Source organism: Falco rusticolus, chromosome 6 (assembly GCF_015220075.1).
Source record: "Falco rusticolus isolate bFalRus1 chromosome 6, bFalRus1.pri, whole genome shotgun sequence".
Taxonomy (NCBI): Eukaryota; Metazoa; Chordata; class Aves; order Falconiformes; family Falconidae; genus Falco; species Falco rusticolus.
Genome location: NC_051192.1, coordinates 32,887,773 through 32,909,247, shown reverse-complemented (window position 1 = coordinate 32,909,247; position 21,475 = coordinate 32,887,773). Strand labels below are relative to the sequence as shown.

Here is a 21,475-nt window from a genome sequence, read left to right as displayed (position 1 = left end):
GCACCTCACACTTTCCTACACTGAATTTTATCATTTAAAATAATTTTGAAGTCTAATCCCGATGTCTGAAGTGCTTGCATTTCCTCCCACTGCAGTCATCTGGGGATATTAAGTGTACACATAATGCCATCATCTGAACCAGTAATGAAAATGCTGAAGAGCAACAGACTCAGGACAGATGCCTGCGAAATCCTGCATTATGGCGAGATACTAAAACCTGTTATTTGAATATCATTTTCAGCTCCCTATGCCCTCTACCTGTTAAAGCAGTGACACCTAAACTGTTCTCCAGTTCTGCAAAACCAGTATGGACAGCCTCATCAAAGTCAAGCGCTATCACATCTCCTGCCTCCCCTCTGTCCTCTGACAGGTACTGTCAGCTCAAAATAACTGTTCTTGACAAACCCTTTTATGTTTCTGTCATCATGCTATCTTCTAGATACTTAGAAAACAACAGGTTAATGCATTTCCCCAGTATCTGTTTTGTATTTCCCAGCATTTCCCTTGCCCCTTTCTAGAGAGATGAACTTTGCCTTCCTCCACCCCTCTGGTACCCCATATACTTTCTGTGCTGATTCCTGTCATCTGAGGGGCACATTCAGCTGCCACAGTCATGCCTCCAAGCTCTCCCTCCCTACAGTCTGCTGTCTGTTTCCACATGTGCCTTCCAACTCCTGGCAGGAATGAGGCATTATATTACCTTCATTGATCTCGAGAGCTGGCTCATACCAGGCACTGAATTTGAAAGGGGTCTGTGTGATCGTGTAATTAAAGAAAACATTCAAGACAGTTGAATGAAGGATGTATAAGCAGTATAACTGCTGGCATCCTAATTTGCATGTATGTCTTTGTTAGCTTGATCTTTAAACACATTTACTTGTGTAGTAGTAATGTATGTGGTAGTGTGCATGTAGTACTGTAGTGTACGTAGTTTTCCCTTTTCTTATTTTTAAAGCAAACCAAAAAACCAGAAAGTCTCCTACTTGGTATCACAACTTATTTCTAAGGCGGCCATCCACAGGGCTGGAACAGATCCACATAGACAGCTGCAGAGTAGTCCAGTAGTATCACATGAAAAAATCCAAACTATCAGTATACAAAGCAGCAAGGGGTTAAAGACCCTGAACTCTGTATCACATCTGTGCTCTACACGGCAAGAGCCATGTTGAAATGTTAGGGTAACCTCTAGTTCTGAGAGATCTGAGCCTACACTACTGCTCTATGAGTGACCCAGGACTCCCTTCATCCCTTTTGCCTTCCTTCTCCATGTCAGAATATGTTAAAGGAAACAATATGAGCTGCGGGTGAAGGGGCAACAAAACACCCTGATGGCATATCATTAATCACAAGAGCTATTAACGGAGAATCTATTAACTATATTACTAGTTGCCTAGTTTGTATCCTAAAGCAAAAGTATCTGCATACTGGTTTTATATGCATTTCTGGTTATTCTAGTAACACGATAATATTAAATAAAATGCATTACAACTGTGAAGAGACCTTACATCACTAATAATTAATACAAAATTTAGAAGATGTAAAACACTAGTTCATGCATGAATTAATCAGAAAGTTGTGACACTGGGAAGCTGGGCTGGGGATGACAGAGAAGCACAACAGCTTGCCTGAAAAGCACTTTGTCCCCAAAGGGTGGCTTCTCTGTTCTTTGGGGCACAAATTTTGTCTTTTTTCTTTCTTGTAGATTCCATCTTCTTGAATTCTTACACAGCAAAATAGCACATTTGGGGGAGTCTATCTGGCCTGTTGCCGATATATGATACTTTAGTAATAATTTTAGAGCTAAAAGAAGGTGAAAATTAGACCCTGAGTCTTCAGAACAGGAATATGTGTTTTGTGTCGTGCTCTGGACAGTTGACATAGCAGGAAGCCTGGAAAACAGAATTTTGTTTCACAAAGGCAGCAGGCTTCAATATTTAGTCAGGCTGACTACAAACCCTTTCAAAATCACCATCACCACAGGCAGGGGTTAAGACTGCTGAACATACTGGGAATTATGATGATCATCTGGATTTTAGAAATCAGTTTCAAGAGTCTGCTCTGAATGAAAGCAGAACAGGGATTTGCATCTGGATGCCACTGGTGACTATCAGCCTTAATGCCTAACCAAAAGAATTAAGCCAGTCTGATGTGTGTTTAAATCAGCATTATTGGAGGGGGCAGTGATAATCCATATACTAGATCACTGAAATAAAACGATTTGGATTACCAAAAAAGCATGCAAACGATGAAACAAAAAATGCAGGCCTCCTTACAGCTTACTCCCCCAAACATGGCTGGGGTTGGAGTGGGAGAGGGGAAGATTTTTAAAAGCGGGTTATTTAAGTGACAAGGTTTTACAGTGGGACCCCACTCTGAACTGCACATGCTTAAGCTGAGCCAAGATCTTAGGCCAGCTTTGCTGATGAGGGAAGCATAATGACCATTTCTCTAGATTTAGGATGTTCAGCTAATGCAAAAGGACCAAGTTATGCCCTGTTTTATGTAACTTCAACATACTGGCTCTACTTCTTGCTGCTTCATCATCAAGTGTCAAGAAAACTCTCCTAACTGAGAACTTAACTGAAAACAGTAAGTGTACACAAAAAAATGACAGTGCTGGTAGTTTCATTTTCCTGAAAAATTCCCAGCCAGGTTCAAGATAATAGTTTTAATGAGAGAAACCTACTAGAAACAGGCTTCTTGATTAATCAAAATGCTTATGGGCTTAGCCTCTGCTTTGAGCCCTTGGCTAAAGGGCTAATGGGATAAACACCACCCCATCTGCTTCCCAAGCGCTGGTCAGAAGCACGATCACCATGGGGGGTCGGGGTTGATACTGACAGGTAAGACAAAGGAATTTGGTAACCATGATTAATTAAGGGAAATATTAGAGGAAAAACATGCTCTACTACAGCGAAGACATTTCTGTCTTTGCAGTTAATCTCACACCCTATGCAAAGCACAAGCAACAGGACCCAAGAAGTACTGAATTGTTAAACCATCCTCCCCTCTATGATCAAGAGCCAGCGCTGAAGGTATTCATGCACCAACTCTTTGGTCACTGCTGTAATCTAAAGCATGGAAACAGCAACAGGACCTATTCACTGAGAAGTGGGCTTGTCTTTTTACAGAAGGAAGTGTTAAGAAAGCACAGAAAATTAAACAGAGGATATGTTCCATGCAGCACATGCATTTCTCAGAAACACAGAATACAACTGCAAATGCAGGGAAGGCAGTAAGAATACACAGAGGTAGGAAAAAAGCTTGAGAAAGCAACTCATGCAACTGGAGCCTCAGCCTGGAGAAGAGGGAAGTAAAATATGGTAAAAATCACAGAAAATGATGAGTGACATGAAGGGCAGCAGCAGGACTACACTCACTGTTTCTCATAATAGAAGAGCCAGAAAGCATCAAAGGAAAGACCAGGGAGACTCAGAACAGGGAATGAATGAACAAACAAATAAGCCACACACTTCTTTACTACATAACTGTTCATCTGGGGAGACATGAGGTGTATGAATGTCGAAAGCTTACACAAGTTAAAATATTTTTTTTACAACAAGCTAAACTAATGAAGAAAAACCCTTCAAAGGGTTTTAAATGAAAACTCAAACCTCTGTTTTAGAAAGTTTTAAGCTCTAAGATTGCTGAATGCTAAAAAAATGTACTAGGAAAATGTAACTGCATGCCTCCTTATTCTTATATCCTTTTAAAGGCATATACTACCTATGGATGTTTAACTGTATCAAGTCAAACAAGCCTTAGTTTATGTTCATACCCTGGTTGCAAGTCACTCACTAGATTTCCATTATAAACTGTGATGTGGAAGAAGACACTGTAAAACAGATCATACTTTACGATGTATTTTCCTTTTGCGATGAAGATTTTCCTTTTTTAGTTTCACCTATAAAAACAGTAGTACTTCTGTAGAGGGTTTATTAAACTGTATGTAAAAGGTAGGTATAAAGGAGGGACTCTGAAGATTTCTTAAGATTCAGATTAAAAAATAAAAAAAGTGGAAAACATGAGTTTTAGCTGCCAAGATCTGTGCTTCCACCATTTGCAGCAAAAAAAAAACCCATACATATTTGAAATACTGCAAAAAAGATTCAGAGATCTTAGATATGGTTACCTCATGCATTACAAAATGACCAAGAAAGCCAGTATATGCCAATACCTCTAATAAATGACTCTTAATTCTGCAGCTCAAACAATATATTGTAGAGTTACCGATGTCCATTTATTTCATCACAAAAAGATCAACTCCCTAAACCACCTAGGAAGTTCTGTAATCCTGCTACCATGCTGAAAACTGAAGTGTTGGTTTACAGTGTACAATTTCTTCATTTATGCTCCCAATCTGAGGGAATTTAACATCAACATTTCTAAAGATAAAACATATAAAGCTTGACATTTAAGTTGCATTTAAGTGACAGTTCTTTTCCTGATCTCAATTTGTTACTTTCATCACATCCTTTTCTTTTTTTTTTTAATATATGCAACTGCAGAACAAAACTTTGCCTTTGTAGATCTTGAAAAAGCTGATAAAAACCAGCCTGAATTATTTTTTTCATTTATTTTTCCATAAGCAGCTCCAAGGCAGGCTTGTTTTCATCAGATGGTCTTGGTCTCCAGAATCCATGTATGAACAAAATTCGGTGAATAAAGATCTAACAGCAATTTTTTGTTCTGTTTTACTCGTACATTTCCTTAAGCTTGGATTTCAAATGCCATGTTTTCTGTTAAGCCAGCACTCAAGTAAGAATTATATCTTCATTCATCATTATCCCTGCTTTTTGTTTGAAACCATGAATGTTATAAAATAGTCTGACTACAAACTACTTGAACCTTTAAAACAGTAATGTAGAAGGAAAATAAGAGCTGAAAGATGACTTTTTGTCCTCAAAATAAGACCACACAAGCAGCAAATCCCTATACCTCATATCTCCAAACTTCTTGCTGATAGCAGTTCCTACATTGCTGATAGCTGCTGTTGCTTTTTGTCCTGCATGGCTCAGGGTCTCGTGTGTTTTCTTGTAACTGGAAACAAAAAAATAGAACAGAAACAGTGATAAGTATTAAAAAAAGAGAAGCTAGAATCCCCTGCAATTAATTCCCTTTTCCTTTATTTCCACATCTTCAAGTCCCATCCACTGGAAGGTTAAGAATCATAGTAACTGTAGCACAAAACAAATTACAAAGTTGTCCACTTCTGCACAAGCTTCCTAGGTGCAGTTTAATCCTAACGTGAGCAAAATGCTCTCCAAAGCAATCCTTCATCAGGTCTCTCTCCCTTGCAGATAACATCCCCTGAGTGGGTCAGTGCAAGCTGTTTAAAAGTGGAATGCAGTGATTTGTTGAATACCTATTTGATAAAATTTCTGTTTACAGAAAATAACATTTACATGAAATAAGCATTCTTGTAGCAGACACTGACTTGGTAGCAAAATCTGCTGTCTAAAGCACCAAAAAGAAATGGGACACATGCAACTCTGCTCTTACCTGCGTACACATATTAGGTACATTTAACAGATACACTTCAAAATGACTTGTTGATATTTTAAATTAGACAAAATAGATCAAATCTGTTTCCATATTCTACAATTTTACTTCTTTTTAAATTTCTTTAAAGGAAGAATGTTTTAGGAGAGACAAAGATGAAAAAATCTAGACAATGAATACATATTCTTAATAGGGCTGAATCCTTTTACAAGTCATTCATTTCACATACAGCGTACATTCAAACACAATCATCTTAATTTACTGATCCAGAATATATGCTCTGACCCACACAGACCCTTCAATACAGTTAAGTTGCATTCTCAGAGTAATCAATAAGCTTTTCTGCACAGTTGCTTTTCTGCTGACTAAATTATGAGCATGTCAGAGGCTTCGTTGCAAGTAAATTATCTGTTATTCCCAGTGACGCAGACAAGCTCAGAATTGGAAATACTGACCTAGTAACAAAAGGAGAACACGTGCTAACTTGTACCCTGTGGTGTGCGCTGTCAGAAGAGAACTGAAGAAACTATCATGCAAAATTCAGATATACAATTCCACTCATTCTACTTCTCCTTTGAACAAAATCTGTAAAATTGCAAATGTGTACCAAAATGTGCTGGAGATTAATAAAAATATCCCACCGCCTAATTCCTGAAACAGAATATATCCTTCTTACTTGTAGGTATATGAAAGCAACATAATTTTTTGGGGGCAGGAGGGGAAATCTACTGCTGAAAGTCCTCTGTTGAGGACTCCGTTTTACAAACCACAAGTTACAAGACAGATGCCACATGTTTTATTCTTTCAGACAATATTCTATCAACAATTACTTTTCCCCAACACAGATATTTTGATTTTATGTTCCTAAGCCACAAAATATCTTACAGACTACTAACATAAAGTTCTAAAACTGCCAAGTGAAATATCCCTTTCTATGAAGGTGCTTCTCTCTGTTTTCGCTGACTAACTAGCAAGGCAGTGTAGAGGAAGCAGCTTAAGACTAAGGTACCAAATATCCAGAAACCTAGAGTTAAGCTGAATCAATGACATGCACAATGTTTAATGACAACAAGGGCTAAAACATTACATCAGTGGCAGAAGGAGGAAAAGTTATAAACAGAAAGGCAGAGTACTGGTTATACCTGTTTTATTTACTCTGGTGGAATACAGAGAAGACCAAAAAGACCAAAAATGCTCTTGTATCACCGAGGCTTCACTCTCTAGCTTAACTAGTTCAATAGCTGTGTCGTTCTCTTTCTGTCAGCGGATATACTCTCAATATAAACTAGAATGGGATGAAACCCTAAAATGGACATTAACGATGCTTCAGTCAAGCTATAAGCACATAGCTTTTTGATAAGCGTTGCGTATGAGAAAAATGAAAATCAAGTATCCTAAAGCCTACAGCATACAAGCCTTCAGACATTTTCTTAAGAGAAGTTTCCTAAACCATTCAGCACAAGTGGCATTTTGCTGATGACAAAATGGAGGCTAAGACTGGACTTCGAGGCCTAAAAAAATCATTGGTAGCAGAATCTATTTATACATAGGTTGACCGTACATGTAAATATACTTTGCAGATATCCTTCTGAACTGATGGTTTGAAAAAGACACCTTGGAGTTAATTTTATTCAGAGACATATTTAGCTTTGTGATAAAACATCTCCATGACTTACCTTTCTGCTCCAGGTTCTTCACAACTGTGTAAAACTGTTAGGACAATAGTCCCAAATACCCCATAGAGCAGACGGACTCAAATTTAATTGAGAAATGTTAGATTCCACTACATGTTTCTGAACATTACATGGGTTAGAAGATACCTTCTGGGAACTGGCTGAAATAACACCTATTTTTGGCATTTCAGCTAAAACTGCTTTCTCTGTAAAACTCATAAACCCAACATCCTCCCCAGTATTTCCACTAACAAGGAAGACATGGAGACTGCATTTATGCGCCTAATACTTTTGGCATTACATAACAGTGTAAATCCAGCTAAGACTGTTACACAACTAGTCTTTTTTCATCACCAACTTCAAAAAAATTACCTGTGACATGAACCCCTTCTCCCTTCAGCAATGACGAAGAGAAGCTTTAAGGACCAACAAAATAACAAGGGTAAAAATGCAGTGCAACATGCAATACTTGCCAACAGAGACAAGCAGCAGTAATTTCCATCTTAGTAGAGCTCACTGACAGCTAACTTAAAAATCAAGCTGCCTCCATCCCTGCCTCTCCACCATTACGTACATCACTATGCCTCCTTCATAAATAATCTTTCCACAGAACACACTGCCTTACTGTAGTTAGTTACACTCTATATTGATATACAGCACCATATTTTAGCTCGGGCATTTTTATCCTCATAGTTATGTCATATTTACAGTATTCGTTTAATACCTTGCCAAACACTCTAGTAACAATGATCTCTTCGACATATTCTCTCTGACCTCTGGCAATCTTCTCAGTTGTACATAGCTTTAATAATCTGAGCTAGCAGTTTTCATATTCTTGTGTAAAAAACACCAGTTGCAGTTTTGTTTTAATGCACTCAGCTTACATAATTTTCAGAAACCTTTAAGAGCAGAAATAAAGTTGGATATTCCAGGTAAGCTCTACTAACATCGACTCATTGGAAAAAGTGCTGTACATGGGGCTTAATTCCTCCTAACACCACCTGCTCCGGCATGCTAAGTCATCTACAATATCTGTACGCACTCATCCTCTGAGCAGCCATCACTGGCAATCATTAGGTAAGTACTGAACAACCCAGCTCATCAAGACAGGTGACAGCATCTCAGCAGTCAGTCAGTCATTGGCTGAAATAAGGTCAGTGACCCTGAATCTTAAGGCCAAAATGCTCCAGCAGAAACAAACTCAGAGAATTTAGGACACAGAGATTCAAGAAATACCACCTTTCATCCAACCCAGTGTGTATTTTTACACAAATCCACCATTAGGCTCTGTGTCTTTCTTACACTAATACAAAGTCACCATACCCCCCCTGAGTTTAACAGCACTATGCCAGATGCAGTTAGAGTAGAAATCTCTTCTCTGTTTTTGTGGCATCTAAACATCCTCTATAGCACAGAATTGCTGGTAGTGGCCAACAGGGATTGTATTCCATGCTTTATATTTAACAGTAAATATTTATAATGTATTTCACAGAAGGATTAAACAAATATGGTATGGGAATTGCTGTCACAATTGTAAACTTGTAAATAACACTTACCTGTGTAATTTTGAACACTACCTTTTCATATTACATTATACTAAGAATTTCATCCACCAACTTCCAATTATAATTTAGTTTTTAAAATAAGGGATTTCTTTAACAAAAACAATTGCTTATAAAACTGATTATTAAAGTTTATCATAAAATATTCTGATATTGCAGTTATATTCTGATAATATGCCCAATGCATTTAGAAGAATCTTTAAAGATAACACATCTCCAATACTGTAACATACTAATTAGGCAAAGCAGACTTGCAGCATATTTTGGCTACGTTTTCATCTGACAGTTTCATATACTGCATTTAGGTTGTGTTATCATACGACAACCAGGTCTCACTAGCTGACTTTTACAGCCAGTGAAAGTAAATGACAGAAAATACTGTTTCATAAAACACAGTGTGTGAAGAAAACAGTGCTTCATATAGAGTATAGCCAGGCAGCAGACATGTAGAGAGATCATAGAACTAGACATTTAAATGACCAACATCATCTGCAGGGTAAGACAGGATAATCATACTGCATGCTATTTGCTCTCATCTCAACTCAGTACAGAATTGCCCTTCACATGGCAGAACTGAAGCTAACCTTCCTTTATAGGTGCAATACGTGGGTTGCTGACAAAAGTAGGCTACAAAATTAATATCCATATTTTGCATGGCAAGCTGCACATTTGACTCACTACAGTAAATTATAAAGAATTTAAATTCAGCGTCTGTAAAATTAGTACATCCACTAATTAGTACATCTTCATTCAGCATTGTGCCTCTTCATCAATGCTTGCTGGCAAATTAATCCATTTGAGAAACCCTCTTCTGTGATAAAGCTTACATAAGATGCAACAAAATGCAAACAATTAACAACAAAACCATACAGCAGAGCAGAGTCTGGTAGCACAAGCCATACCCTATTGAGCTTGCTTTTAGTTTTCAAACCATTAGTCAGCTTAAGAATGGTATTTCTGGAATCAATGTAAAGCATCTGGATCTCTGAGAAACTCTTAGCTAGAAAACTATTTTTCTGTCGATTTTCTGGGAAAAATAGGGCTCAGCATTAATTAAATTACAGTAATGCTCAAATGAAATAAGTGCATATATAAATGGCAGAAAACATGTACAAAACACTCTCGAAGAGCAATCATATTGCCATTTTGCCCACAAATGAACTTTAAAGTGTTACACTGTTTGGGTTGGGTTTTTTTAGTGCTCATCTGAAATTTATTCCAACTGCAAAAACAAATGACAGATTTACTTTTTTAGATATTCTTCCCTTTGCCAGGTATGTTAAGAATTAATTGAAACTGTGCTGGCACAGGGATGGGTACATATGCCTAAATCAGTCAAAGGAAGTATGCCCCAGGTAGTTCCTCTCCTGCAGAGAGAGGAAGGGCAGAGCCGAGGGAACTGAACCTCTGCTGGTCGCAGGGGACCTGCCTGCAGCCAGAAATCCGTGCACAGCACACAGAAGATGACTCTTCAGTAGGCTGGAGAGAGTCATGGGTCAGGAAAGGTGCCAGACAAAGGTGACAAATATTCTGTGCTGTCTTGCACTGTAATCTTCAAAAACATAGGGATACAACTGTGCAAAAGGCACTATTTGTGCATTGCAGCACAGAACTGGGGAAAAACAAGCAGCTGTGGTACAGTTAATCTCCAGATAGAAAAGCACAATATGTTGGCTCAAGCACAGATGAGTTTAAGAGATTCCAGGGTGAAACTTCACAGTTCATCAGACCTTAGACTACGCCTATGACTCTGTTTGTGGGCTCTGTACCGTACACTAGATCAACAAAATTATGCAGATTAAACATATCCCAGTCTCCCTTTTCCTTTCTCCCCCTTCCTTTTTCTTCCTCCTCCATTTCCTTCCTCTCCCTTCCTCCTTTCCTTCTCTTTCCTTTTGCTTCATTTCTGGTTTTCCTTCTCCTTACATTTCTCCCTTCTCTTTCCTTTCTTTCCCTTTCCTTTCTTTCCTTTCCTTCCCTCTCCACTGACCCTTTCCTGGATATTTTTAATCCTGGTCATTTCAGAGATTCCAATGTACACTCAGACCTGGCCTCCCCTCCGCTTCTTAGAGTTAGATATACATACATACAGGTAACTAGAATATAAGTGTACATATTTTCTGGCACCAAATGATAATTACAGTGGGTTCCTCCTGGATAAACTAACACTATATTCATTGATCTGGAGAAGATCACCTGACCTTGCTGGGGAATTCCAATTAGCTGAAGGTTCTGGTGTAAAAAAGAGGACATACATCTTTTAGAAAAGGGACAATCAGAATAGACTCAACTTCTCAAAGTCCTTTCTCCAACCTTAATACTCCAAATTCAAGGCCAGAGATTCATGTGGGAAAGCAGCAAAAAAATTATCTTTGAAGAAGGCATGAACATTGCCTGATCTGACCCAAAGGACTTACAAAGTCAGTGAAAGTGACAGGCTCCCTTTCCTCCCATATAGCACAGGCTCACACATGGGTAATGTGCTTGCTAAAGCCAAACTGCAATTTCTTTACTTAGCTGCTACACTCGCAAATCCAGAGAAGAAAATGTCAAAAGGTGATTACACATTGCAAGGAACAGAAACACCCACATTTCTTCGACTACCACTCATAATAAGTATGTGTGTGGGAACATGGTACACTGAGTTCCTAAAAGTCACAGCAGGACTGTGGTTGTCCACAAATTGTATCTGACTTCCTGAGAAAATTATGAGCCTCCAGAACACATTACTATATATTTAAAGTTATACTAATGAAGACTGCAGGTACTGTACATTTTAAGTCTAAAACACATGCAGTGCAACTATTACTTTCTATTTTCTCATCACCTGGCAGAAATGTGAACTGCAAAACATTAAGTTCCCACTGTTTCTGGAAACCCATACAGTTGTCCTCAGGTTCCCTATCAGCAGAACTAAGTTTGCTCACACAGTTTTCAACCAGTAGTCAACTTTATTCTGTCTCTGGAGGGAAAGGCCAAGTCCATGTTGAATGTTCTTGTCCTACATCTCAGGCAAGTATTACATGTAAAAGCAGAGCAATATTGAAAACTTCCTAAGGTGGCCTCAAAAGATAGCCATTCACCTGAGAGAGCCCCAGGCACTGCCTAAGAGACATGTTGTTCGGAGCTAGCACTTACAGTTCTCTTGATTCTGGCCTCTAGTTCACGGGATTTTCCCTTTCTACAACAACTGACAATTTTTGCCTGTGAGGGGAAAAGATGAAAAGTCATTTTGAAACACAGCTTTGTGAGACTCCTATCCTAGACGGCAGTCCTGCACGTGTCCACCTTCCATCACGTCAAAAGCTTCCCAAGCCCCTGGCTGGAATCACTAAGTATATGGGGTTTGAAACATTTAACTTCATTTCACTACTACAGCCCTCAGGGAGAAAATGGGTTCTCTTTAAGTTTTTAACCTTTCTAATAATGTATTGGCCATGGCACAGCTGGTCTGAACGTCTGGAGTAATGTGTTTGGGTATGTTTTTTTGTGTGGGGGGAGGGTTAGTGGCAAACCCAATCATTTTCATCTCCCTTGAAGCTCGCTGGAAGAGCACCAAATTAAAAGCTGAGGTAAAAGCACCAAAAGACAAAGCTGAACATGGTTCCAACATACACGCTTAGCAAAGGTCAAAGTATTTTGTGGATCTATGTCAGTGCTTCATGTAAGGGACTGGTGAGAAGGATAAATTAACCCTTGTAACCTTCTCCATATACAATGCAATGCAATTCTGTAACTGCACTGAAGAATACTATTACTTGGGACTTTGACTGTCTGAAAATAATGAGGCAACAGGACTCTTGGGAAGTTCAACAAAGGGAAATGCAAAGCCCTGCAGTTTGGGTTTAATAACCCCATGCACCAGTAGAGGCTGGGGATCAACCAGAGGGAAAGCAGTCTTGCAGAAAAAGACCTGGGGTCCTGGTACACAACACGATGAACATGAGTCAACAATGTACCCTCACAGCAAAGGTGGCTAACAGTGTCCTGGACTGCATTAGGAAGCGTGATTTCAGTTTGAGGGAGGTGACCCTTCCTTTCTACTCAGCCCTGGTTATAGCCACACATGGAGTGCTGGGCCCTGTTCTGCACTCCTCAGTACAAGGCAGACATGGAAATGCTGGAGCAAGTCCAGTGAAGGGCCATAAAGATGTCTAAGGGATTGGGAGCATTTCTCATATGAGGAAAGGCTGAGAAAGCTGGGACTGGTGAGCCTAGAGAAGAGAAGGCTCATGGGAGGATCTCATCAATGTGTATAAATAACCTGATGAAAGGTAGTAGAGAAGATAGAGGCAAACTGTTCTCAGTGCTACCTAGTGAAAGTACAAGAGGTAATGAGCACAAATTGAATGGAAGAAATATTTAAACAAAAGCAAAAGTTTTTTTTCACAGTAAGGGTAATCAAACATTGGAACAGGCTGCCCACAGAGGCTGTAGAGTCTCCATCCTTGGAGATATTTAAAAGCTGACTGGACATAGTCCTGAGCACCCTTGCTTTAGCTGACTCTGCTCAGGGGAGTTGGACTACACAGTCTCCTGACATTGGTATCAACCTCAACTATTCTGTGAATTTGTATAAAACTATGGTAAGAAGGTAGCTTCAGTAAAGATTGACATAATGCACTATGCAGTGAAAATCTGAAGTACAGAAGGCTAGCGAGAGCTGTGGGAATGTTATTGAAACACAACCAAACAGCTTTAACTATGTAAACACACTGGATTCAGGTTACGTAAACCCTTTCCTTTGTAGCAAAATGTTAATTAGAAAAGCTCAATTATGGTCTTTGTAAATATCCCCGTAAAGAGATTTTTAATGATTTTTTAAAGCTAAACTAAATAACCTCAAAAGGCACCAACATTACCCTGCTTCTAGCATCTACATAAGAATGAATTATCTATGTTTAAATTACAAATAAAAACCTTGCATTGCTAGAAGCTATCTGAATATCCACCCACCCTCTATTCACTTGAAACCTGATCTTTAAAAAGGTGTGGGGGAAAGTCATTCCAGTTGAATGCCTTGCAACCGAGAAAGCAAATTAAACTTGAGGCAATCATTTGCTCTCTAGTTTACTGATATCCCCTGTAGTAGAACCCCCTGCCTTACCTAGCACATAGATAATACTAAAAATCATTGCACTGAAGAACAGCCTGGGAAATGAACAAGGAACTTGAAAAATGTATTACAATTCTGGTCATCATAATAAGTGAATGACTTCCAAATTTATTTCATACAAGGTTGAAAAATACAAACAACATTACAGGTTTTCTTTGGAGAAAAACAAAGCTGATTTTAAAAAAAAGCTGATTTGATACAAAAAAGGCTGCATATTACTGTTGCAAATATCACTTCTTACTAGAGACAGTCAGAATTGCTTTTGATACCTTAAAGCCTGAATTAATGACAAGGAAACAGACTTTGTACAGATCTGTATGTTGAGCCTGACATAATCTTCAATCTATAGAGGACACCAGCCCATTGACCTCCAACTCCAGCTTTCCTCAGTATGAAAACTATGACTGGGTTTGTGTGGGGTTTTTTCCTTTTTAATCATAGCAATCCTTTAATGACAATTTCTGACGTACACGTCAAGCATGCTCAGGCTAACTCCTAAGTTACCCATAGTCAACTATTTAAAATATAAATGCTTTAAAATAGTCAGAATCTCAACTTAAATTTAGTCATTCCAGATGGCATCCATCCTGTGAGTTAGTCTTAACTAGTGTTCAGATACACTTTACAGAACCGTTTCTGAGACAAGTCCACCCCTCTGCCTCTTAAGTCCATTTTAACCCTGCATTCCTAAACAGAAAGCTTTAAAAAAGTTACTAACAAAAGGACAAAAATTTGGCGCTTAGCTGTTCTCCATGGCTTTGAAAAGTTCCCCATTAAAAGAAAAGCGGTTTTAACTTCCAGAAAAGCACAGTAAGTGAAAACCCAGTAAGAACTGAGTGAAAGCAAAATTTGCCTCCTTAAAAACAGGTGATTTTAAAATTTAAAATGACTAATTGTGGATTTAGAAGCCTGAAGTACAGACATGTAAATATTTTGAACTTTTATTTTTTAAAACAGGCTTTTCATCCTTAGTAAATGGCAGAATCTTGGTGAGTAATGCTATCCCATTGCTATTTGGGTGATGCTGGATTACCGTGATTTGTACTACCATCAGCGTACTGGCACGAGTGTCAGCCAGAACTATCCAGTAGTTGGGCCACGGATATTGGGATTTTCAAGGGCATAAATGGACTTCTGCTGCTCAGTTCCACATAACTACTTGTGGAAACTCATCACCTAATGCCTTGTTGTTTCTGAAACTCATCTTAAAAAGTAGCAGCCTACAATACTGATGAAGTCTCCTAAGTTTTTCTATCCTTGTGGAAAATACCAACATTGTGAAGTGAAAATGAAAAGCTCTCTTGGAATTTGCTACCAAATTTCAAGTAAAAATGCAAGTTTTTGTTTCAAAATTTTGCTAGTGTCTCCTAGTAACTCTAGTTCAGGTGTCTTGTGCCCCTCCCCTCTTCTAAAGCTCAGTGTCTCTAGACTATCCTCTCCTAGCACATGCCAAACACCCACACAGCGCTAGCATGGATGCCCCTGTTAATGACATGTCACATGAAATAAGACCCAGCTGAGAAACTGTCCAAAAGAGATAGGAGACATACAAATTACATTTCCTATTAAAGGGTTTATGCCTTATTTGACTTCTCATTAAAATACAAAGAATGATTATTCTAATGTAAAAATATTTAGCTATTTTTTCCAAATCTCTGTCACGGCCTTGGGTACACCAAGAGGCACTGCAAACTCTTCCCCCACCACTCCTATGAGTTTGACCACCTGAGCTCAATGCTAGCTCTGACACTGCACAACTGTGTAACCTTGGGAAAGACTGTAGTGACAGTGCTGTGCAAGAAGGTTGGGAGAAGCCTTGTTAGGCGCATCTCCCCTTCATGGGGAGCTACACTAAAGCTTAGACTACATTGAAGCCCTTGGTCCTTGCCTGAGTTACGTTACTGGTGTGTCTGTATCTGGCCCAGTACCTCACTGAACTTGACCTACAGATTTGACTTCCTGGCTTGACCTTGGGCCTGGCTCATCGCTGCAGACTCAGATCTGAACTCTTGGCTTGACCCTGTTTAGTGTCACTGGACCTGCTCTGCTCTCTGTTCAGGTACTGTGGGACTGCTCCTTCACGGGTGCTGCCCCTGCCCTGCCTGCCTTGCTGTTGACTCCCAGCTCAGGTCTGTTGTGGAGCAACTCACTCCTGCTTCTCCCTAAGTGTTAAATTCAGTTGTCAATTGAAAAGAAAAAAAATAAATAATAAAATAACTTCTCAGACAGCGCTTGACGAAAGGTGGGTGGTTCTTTCTACCAGTGTTGCTATTAATTCAGCCCAACAAGTTTTAGAGGAGTGTGGCATGTTAATGTATGTAAGTATAAAGACCAGTACGAAGTTGAGACCAGCCCCTCAGTAATTATCATGGCTTTCCTGGAGCTTTGGAATTCAGTATTATTCACCATCTCTCTCAGAGACACTCCATCAGAGATACAGAGCAAAAAGTGTTTGAAACTTGCAAGTAACGCTGCCTATCCTGGGTCTGAACATTTTTTGTGGCAGAATCAGGATAGGTCTTATCACTATGTCTGTATGTGTATTTTTAACTCCTTCCTTATGTGAGACAAAAGACTTACACCAGTAGTTCTTGGCAGCAAGCTGCAGCCCAAAAAACGTCCCTCTCCTCCTTTCTCATCCAAGAACTGATGACACCTGGCACTCTCCTAGAAGGCAGTAACCGACTTAGACTACAGACTTCCACAGTACAACCGGTTTGGTTCAAAAAAAAAACCAACCCAACAAGTTAAAGCCATTTCAACAACAGTAGTGCAGTAATGTTTCTTCATATTTATGCATTACCTTTCACACTAGGAACCCAAAGCTGCTTATATATTACACAAGGTGAGTTTCACTGAACTCTTGTGAATCAGTTACACATTCTGCACAGTGGTAAACCAAGGCTGTGAGAGGCTTCAGGGACTTGCCTAAGAACACACTTCTGGAAAATAACAAAAAACCCAACATACGTAGGACTTATGATAACCTCAAAGATGGTGCAGTTACTCCAATTTTTTTTTCTTTTGGACAACCAAAAGCAGGAATTAAGCAGAGTCAAACACCAACTGATTCTGCCAGTATTCTTTATAATTTAGATGATGGTACTAGTTTTTTGAATAGTTGTTAATGTTTTGGTAATTTTATTTTTTTTCATTGTCTCTCTTTGAAGTTGAAAAATACAATATATTGAGATTAAAAAAAGTTCTTTCCTCAGTAAGGACTCTATAAAAATGTCTCATGGGACAGGAAGATAACCTTCTCAGGCAACAGAAGTTTTAGCTGCTGTGATTTTGCAAGAGTGAGGTGAGAGACTGTAGCAAAGCATGTTGCTGCTGTAGAATTTTTTTCAGGTCTCCTTGCTCTGAGAAGCTTGACATGTTTGTCCCTACTATCTACTGCTCCTGGCAGCTGTTTCAATTGCTAAATTTCATAGCAGCACTCATCAAGACAATACCTCCAACACGCTACACAACATATAGGGATAAATTTGTGCAAGGTCTGTACTCACGCAGAGGTTGTCTGCATATCATGCCAGCTTTTGCTAAAGTTCTGCTTCAGTTCATTCATCAGACTTATGCCAAGTTTTTGTTTAATTTCAACCAGGTGCTTTTCTTTGGCTGCTAGCACTTGCCGCAAAGTTGAAATTTCATCCTCTAGCTAAGAGAAACAAAGAGGGAGGAGAAAGGAGAAAAGTGTTAGCCTGTTCTCACAGAATGGTAAACACATACAATGTTAAGAGATTAAATGAATTTCACATAAACTTGCATTTTTTTTAGGTGACTAGAGAGACAGATTCAAGTGCTTGTCGAGATCGCAAAGACATGTTCAGAACAGAACTGACACTACACTAAACTAATGTCTCAAACTGAGTCACCTATGTGCATACACATGACAGAGAATTCTCCAGTAAGGGGGAGACTACTGAACGACTTGATCAAGATCTATCTGCCTCAGGGCATGAGAAGTCTCAAACATCAGCTTTTCATTCACTAGTAAAATGGGAATGGGCAAAACAAGAGAAGTGGATAATTCAGGCAAACATCTCTCTTTGAATGCACAGGCTTTTAACTTTGGTATTCGCAGCTTTTTGTCTTTCTCTCATTTAAAAAAAAAAAAAAAGAAGATGTGAATTCTCAGGAGCAGATAAAAAAAATAATCACATGTTAACATATGACTTGAAAGTATCATAAAAGCTATGTCCTTGACACACGAGTTTTATCTATATATTTTAGGCAACTACACATTTCAAAATAGTAACATAAAAATATGCAGCAGATGGACTGTTAACATGAGTGAAGAGGTTCCAACCAAAGCAAAGAAGCATTGAGAAGACACAGCTGATCAGTCTTTTCAGAGCTCCTAGTCATCAACCAAACTGCAAATTCAAGTTGTAAAGATGCCGTTCAGCCCAAACAGAGGGATACAATTCTCTGGGCAGTGCACATTATTTGAAACATTTAAACCAAGCCAGTGTTCTAACAAGGCATGGGCCAGAGCACTTGACTGAGAGGAGGGACTGCTGAACGAGCCCACCACAGGTGCACAATCCTCCTCCTTGGGCTGCACTCCTGTGAGCACGAGCAGGGGTTTGCTGCCTTCATCCCAAAGCATCCCAGGCAGCACTCAGAGGTATTGAAGCTAACAACGGCAAGTGACACCAGAGCAGCTGCCTTCCACTTCAGGTTTAGAAATTCCCTTACTAACTGTGTTCCTTCCTCCATATGTTGATAGGATAACATATGGTAATGTATCTGATTGCCATATGTTAAGTTCCCTGGAACCACATTCTCCCTATGATTTAACTCCATGGGCTACAGGGAATGAGGCAAGCACCAGCTGAATCAGTTGCTGACCTCCAGAGCTATATTTAGGCTGTCAATACCACCATTATTTTTATTTTACACACTTGTACATTCTTCTTCCCCGTAAAACTGGTTGCAAGCTCACTGTTCTTGGAAAAGTCTCGCCCTTGAATCACCCAGCTACCAATTTCTCTTTTGTCACTACCTGCTATCTGAATTATTCAAGCAGCTCAGGAATTAAGCAGCAAGACTATGAACACAAAGCAAAATCATGACCTCTGTGGAGCAGATATCAGTATTCACCAACACCTGTGATGCCAACACTTCAGCAGTAAAATACATAACAATCCAAAGTGACTTTATTCCTTCCCGTGTCCTTTATGCTCCATTACATTCCTAACCTGCAAATGAAATGCTGTCAAGAGGCAGCATAAGTTTCTCTTCTGAGAGGATAACTGGTTAGATGCTTAGAGAAAGTAGAAATCACAAATGTCAGCATTCCTCAGGCAGCAGTTGAGAGAACCCTGCAGTTGTTTCCCACCCGCAGCAAACCCCTGAGTGCACAAGTCTGCCTGCGTAACACTGCTAAAGAACTTAACTTAAACCAATACCAGTATGCTTACATGTACTTAAAAATTAATGCTTTCCATATGGACTAGCACTAGGCTGATCATTAGGTACCTGGATATGTGAACATTCAATGGCTTCTATTAAAATTACTTTCCATCTGTTCTGTTGAATACACACCTAAAGCTGTAAAGCCCTAAGCAAGCATTAACCACATGCTCAATGGCGTACGAACATTTCTGACACTATTAAAAATAATAAATTATTTTTCTTTAGAAATCAGTTTTGAATTGACAAAATCTTCCTCAAGTTCCATCATTTTAATATATTGGCAGACACAAAGCCTCCTTCAAGAGCTCAGATATCAGAGATTGAAGACTGAAGCAGGTAGAAAGGATTAGGGACTTACAGTAGGATCTTGAAAAGCATTTAAGGAGGTTATATACCTAACTCCCATGGAAGTCAGGCATCACCTGCTCAGGCATTTTTGAAAAGTCCACTCTTCTAAATGCAGACTCCATTATGAAGCTAGGGTTAAGTCAACAGAAATTCTAGTCTAGTCCTCACGTTTCCCTTCTAAGTGCAACAAAGTCAGAAGAATATAGATGCTTCACAGAGGGACAACATTCCCTTCTCCATATTTGTAGGCTTAAGAACCTGAGTTAATAGCTGGTTTTTCTTTCCTCCATTATTGTGTGGGACATGTAAAAGCAAGGAGAGGAGCTGACCACCTAAGACATTATGATTCCCATGATTAGCTGACATGAATAACATGTAAATCACAGAAAGGTGAGACCCCAGGAAAAAAAGTCCACAATTACAGAAATATCTCCCTGAAACCTGGGACTGACTAATAATATGGAAGAAGGACAGTGAAGTCCAGAACACAAACACAAAAGAGTATTTTCCCTTGTTTTGTCTTTTTTGATTATTTTAGAGCAAATTCTACATTTTACAGTGTTGAACATCCTTTTAAGATGCTGGCATGCCTGAAAAAAACCACCCCGGTAATTTCCAAAATATAACCTTTCCCACTTTTTCCAGTAGACACTCATACAACAGCTCATAAAAAAACAAACCAGAAAGTACTTATTCAGTGAAACTGAGTATTTTGCGTAAACTATTATTAACAAAAAAAATTATGTCAGTTGATATTACCTATATTCTGAGATACACATAGTACTGTGTAAAATGTGAAGGTGAAAAGATTCAGCTATTGGTTTGAATGATACCGATGAATGGATTGAATGGTAAGCTAAACAGTGGGTTCAGCATTTATTATGCTAGTTTTAAGGACAAGGCAGTAAACGATTAAAATATTAACGTGTCCCAACAGAAAACAGAAGCCAGCATAATTAAATGTATACTTCTAAGTCAGATTAAGCATCCTGTTTCCCTACTACTACATCACCCAAAAGTGCAGTGTCCCAGCCTGGCTGTTTGCACAGCCCTCCTCACACAGGTAAAGGCCATCACAGAAAAATCAAGGGCTATTTTTAAGCTGGATCAGTTCCTAGATCCAGTGCAGAGAGATGCACAAGTACCTGTGTGGGTACAGCATGGAGGGCAGAACAAGTGGCTGGAGACGGAGAAGGCAGCAGTGATCAATTAAAGCAGCACACGCAGTACACCCATAGAGGTCCTGTATTGTACCACAGACATAACATCACTACTGAAAGGAAGGCAAATGTGACTGTTTAGGAGTGAGATGTACCTGAGGGACAGGCTTTGTCAGGTACTGTTTTAAGAAATAAAAAGTGAGTTACGCAACCAGCAGTGTGATAATACGGTGACAAAAACTTGAAAAGGAGTTGGCAGCTACAGCAAAGCCAGCAGAGAAACCAAGGCCACAGTACCCTGACATGGAGGTCTTGGAGCCAGTGCTCTCCCAAGGAACTCCCGCTGCCCCCCACGAGCTGGCACACCCGTCTTTGGATGCACCACCACAACTCACGCCTGCATGGCTACGTCACTCACTGGCTCACAGTGCAGCACCTCCTAGCCACGCTGCCAAAACCAGCCAGGAGGCACGCAGATGAAAACAGCTGGGTTAGAAATTCTGAAAGAGCACTGCCATAAAAACTCTCACATCGTGGAGCCGCGGCTTGGAGACACCCTGGATTCTCAGGGCAAGCTCACACACCTCACCACCACATGCACTGCTGCGGCAGCCAGAGTACAGCATGCATCTGCCTGGGTGTGCTAGAACCGAACATCAACTCTCTGCACAGCTATATCCTGTATGAAAAGCT

At 39.5% G+C, this 21,475-nt stretch overlaps 1 protein-coding gene across 2 annotated transcripts in view; it reads right to left on the bottom strand.

Moving 5' to 3' along the window:
* The window catches only part of TPD52L1 (TPD52 like 1), a 57,691-nt gene that overhangs the window by 13,178 nt on the left and 23,038 nt on the right, over positions 1-21,475 (bottom strand). For both annotated transcript variants that reach the window (XM_037391899.1, XM_037391900.1), the window contains exons 3-4: positions 17,363-17,511; positions 4,939-5,040 (exon numbers count right to left, since the gene is read on the bottom strand). In XM_037391899.1, the coding sequence (XP_037247796.1) occupies positions 4,939-5,040; positions 17,363-17,511 (251 nt within the window). The remainder of the gene's footprint in view (positions 1-4,938; positions 5,041-17,362; positions 17,512-21,475) is intronic.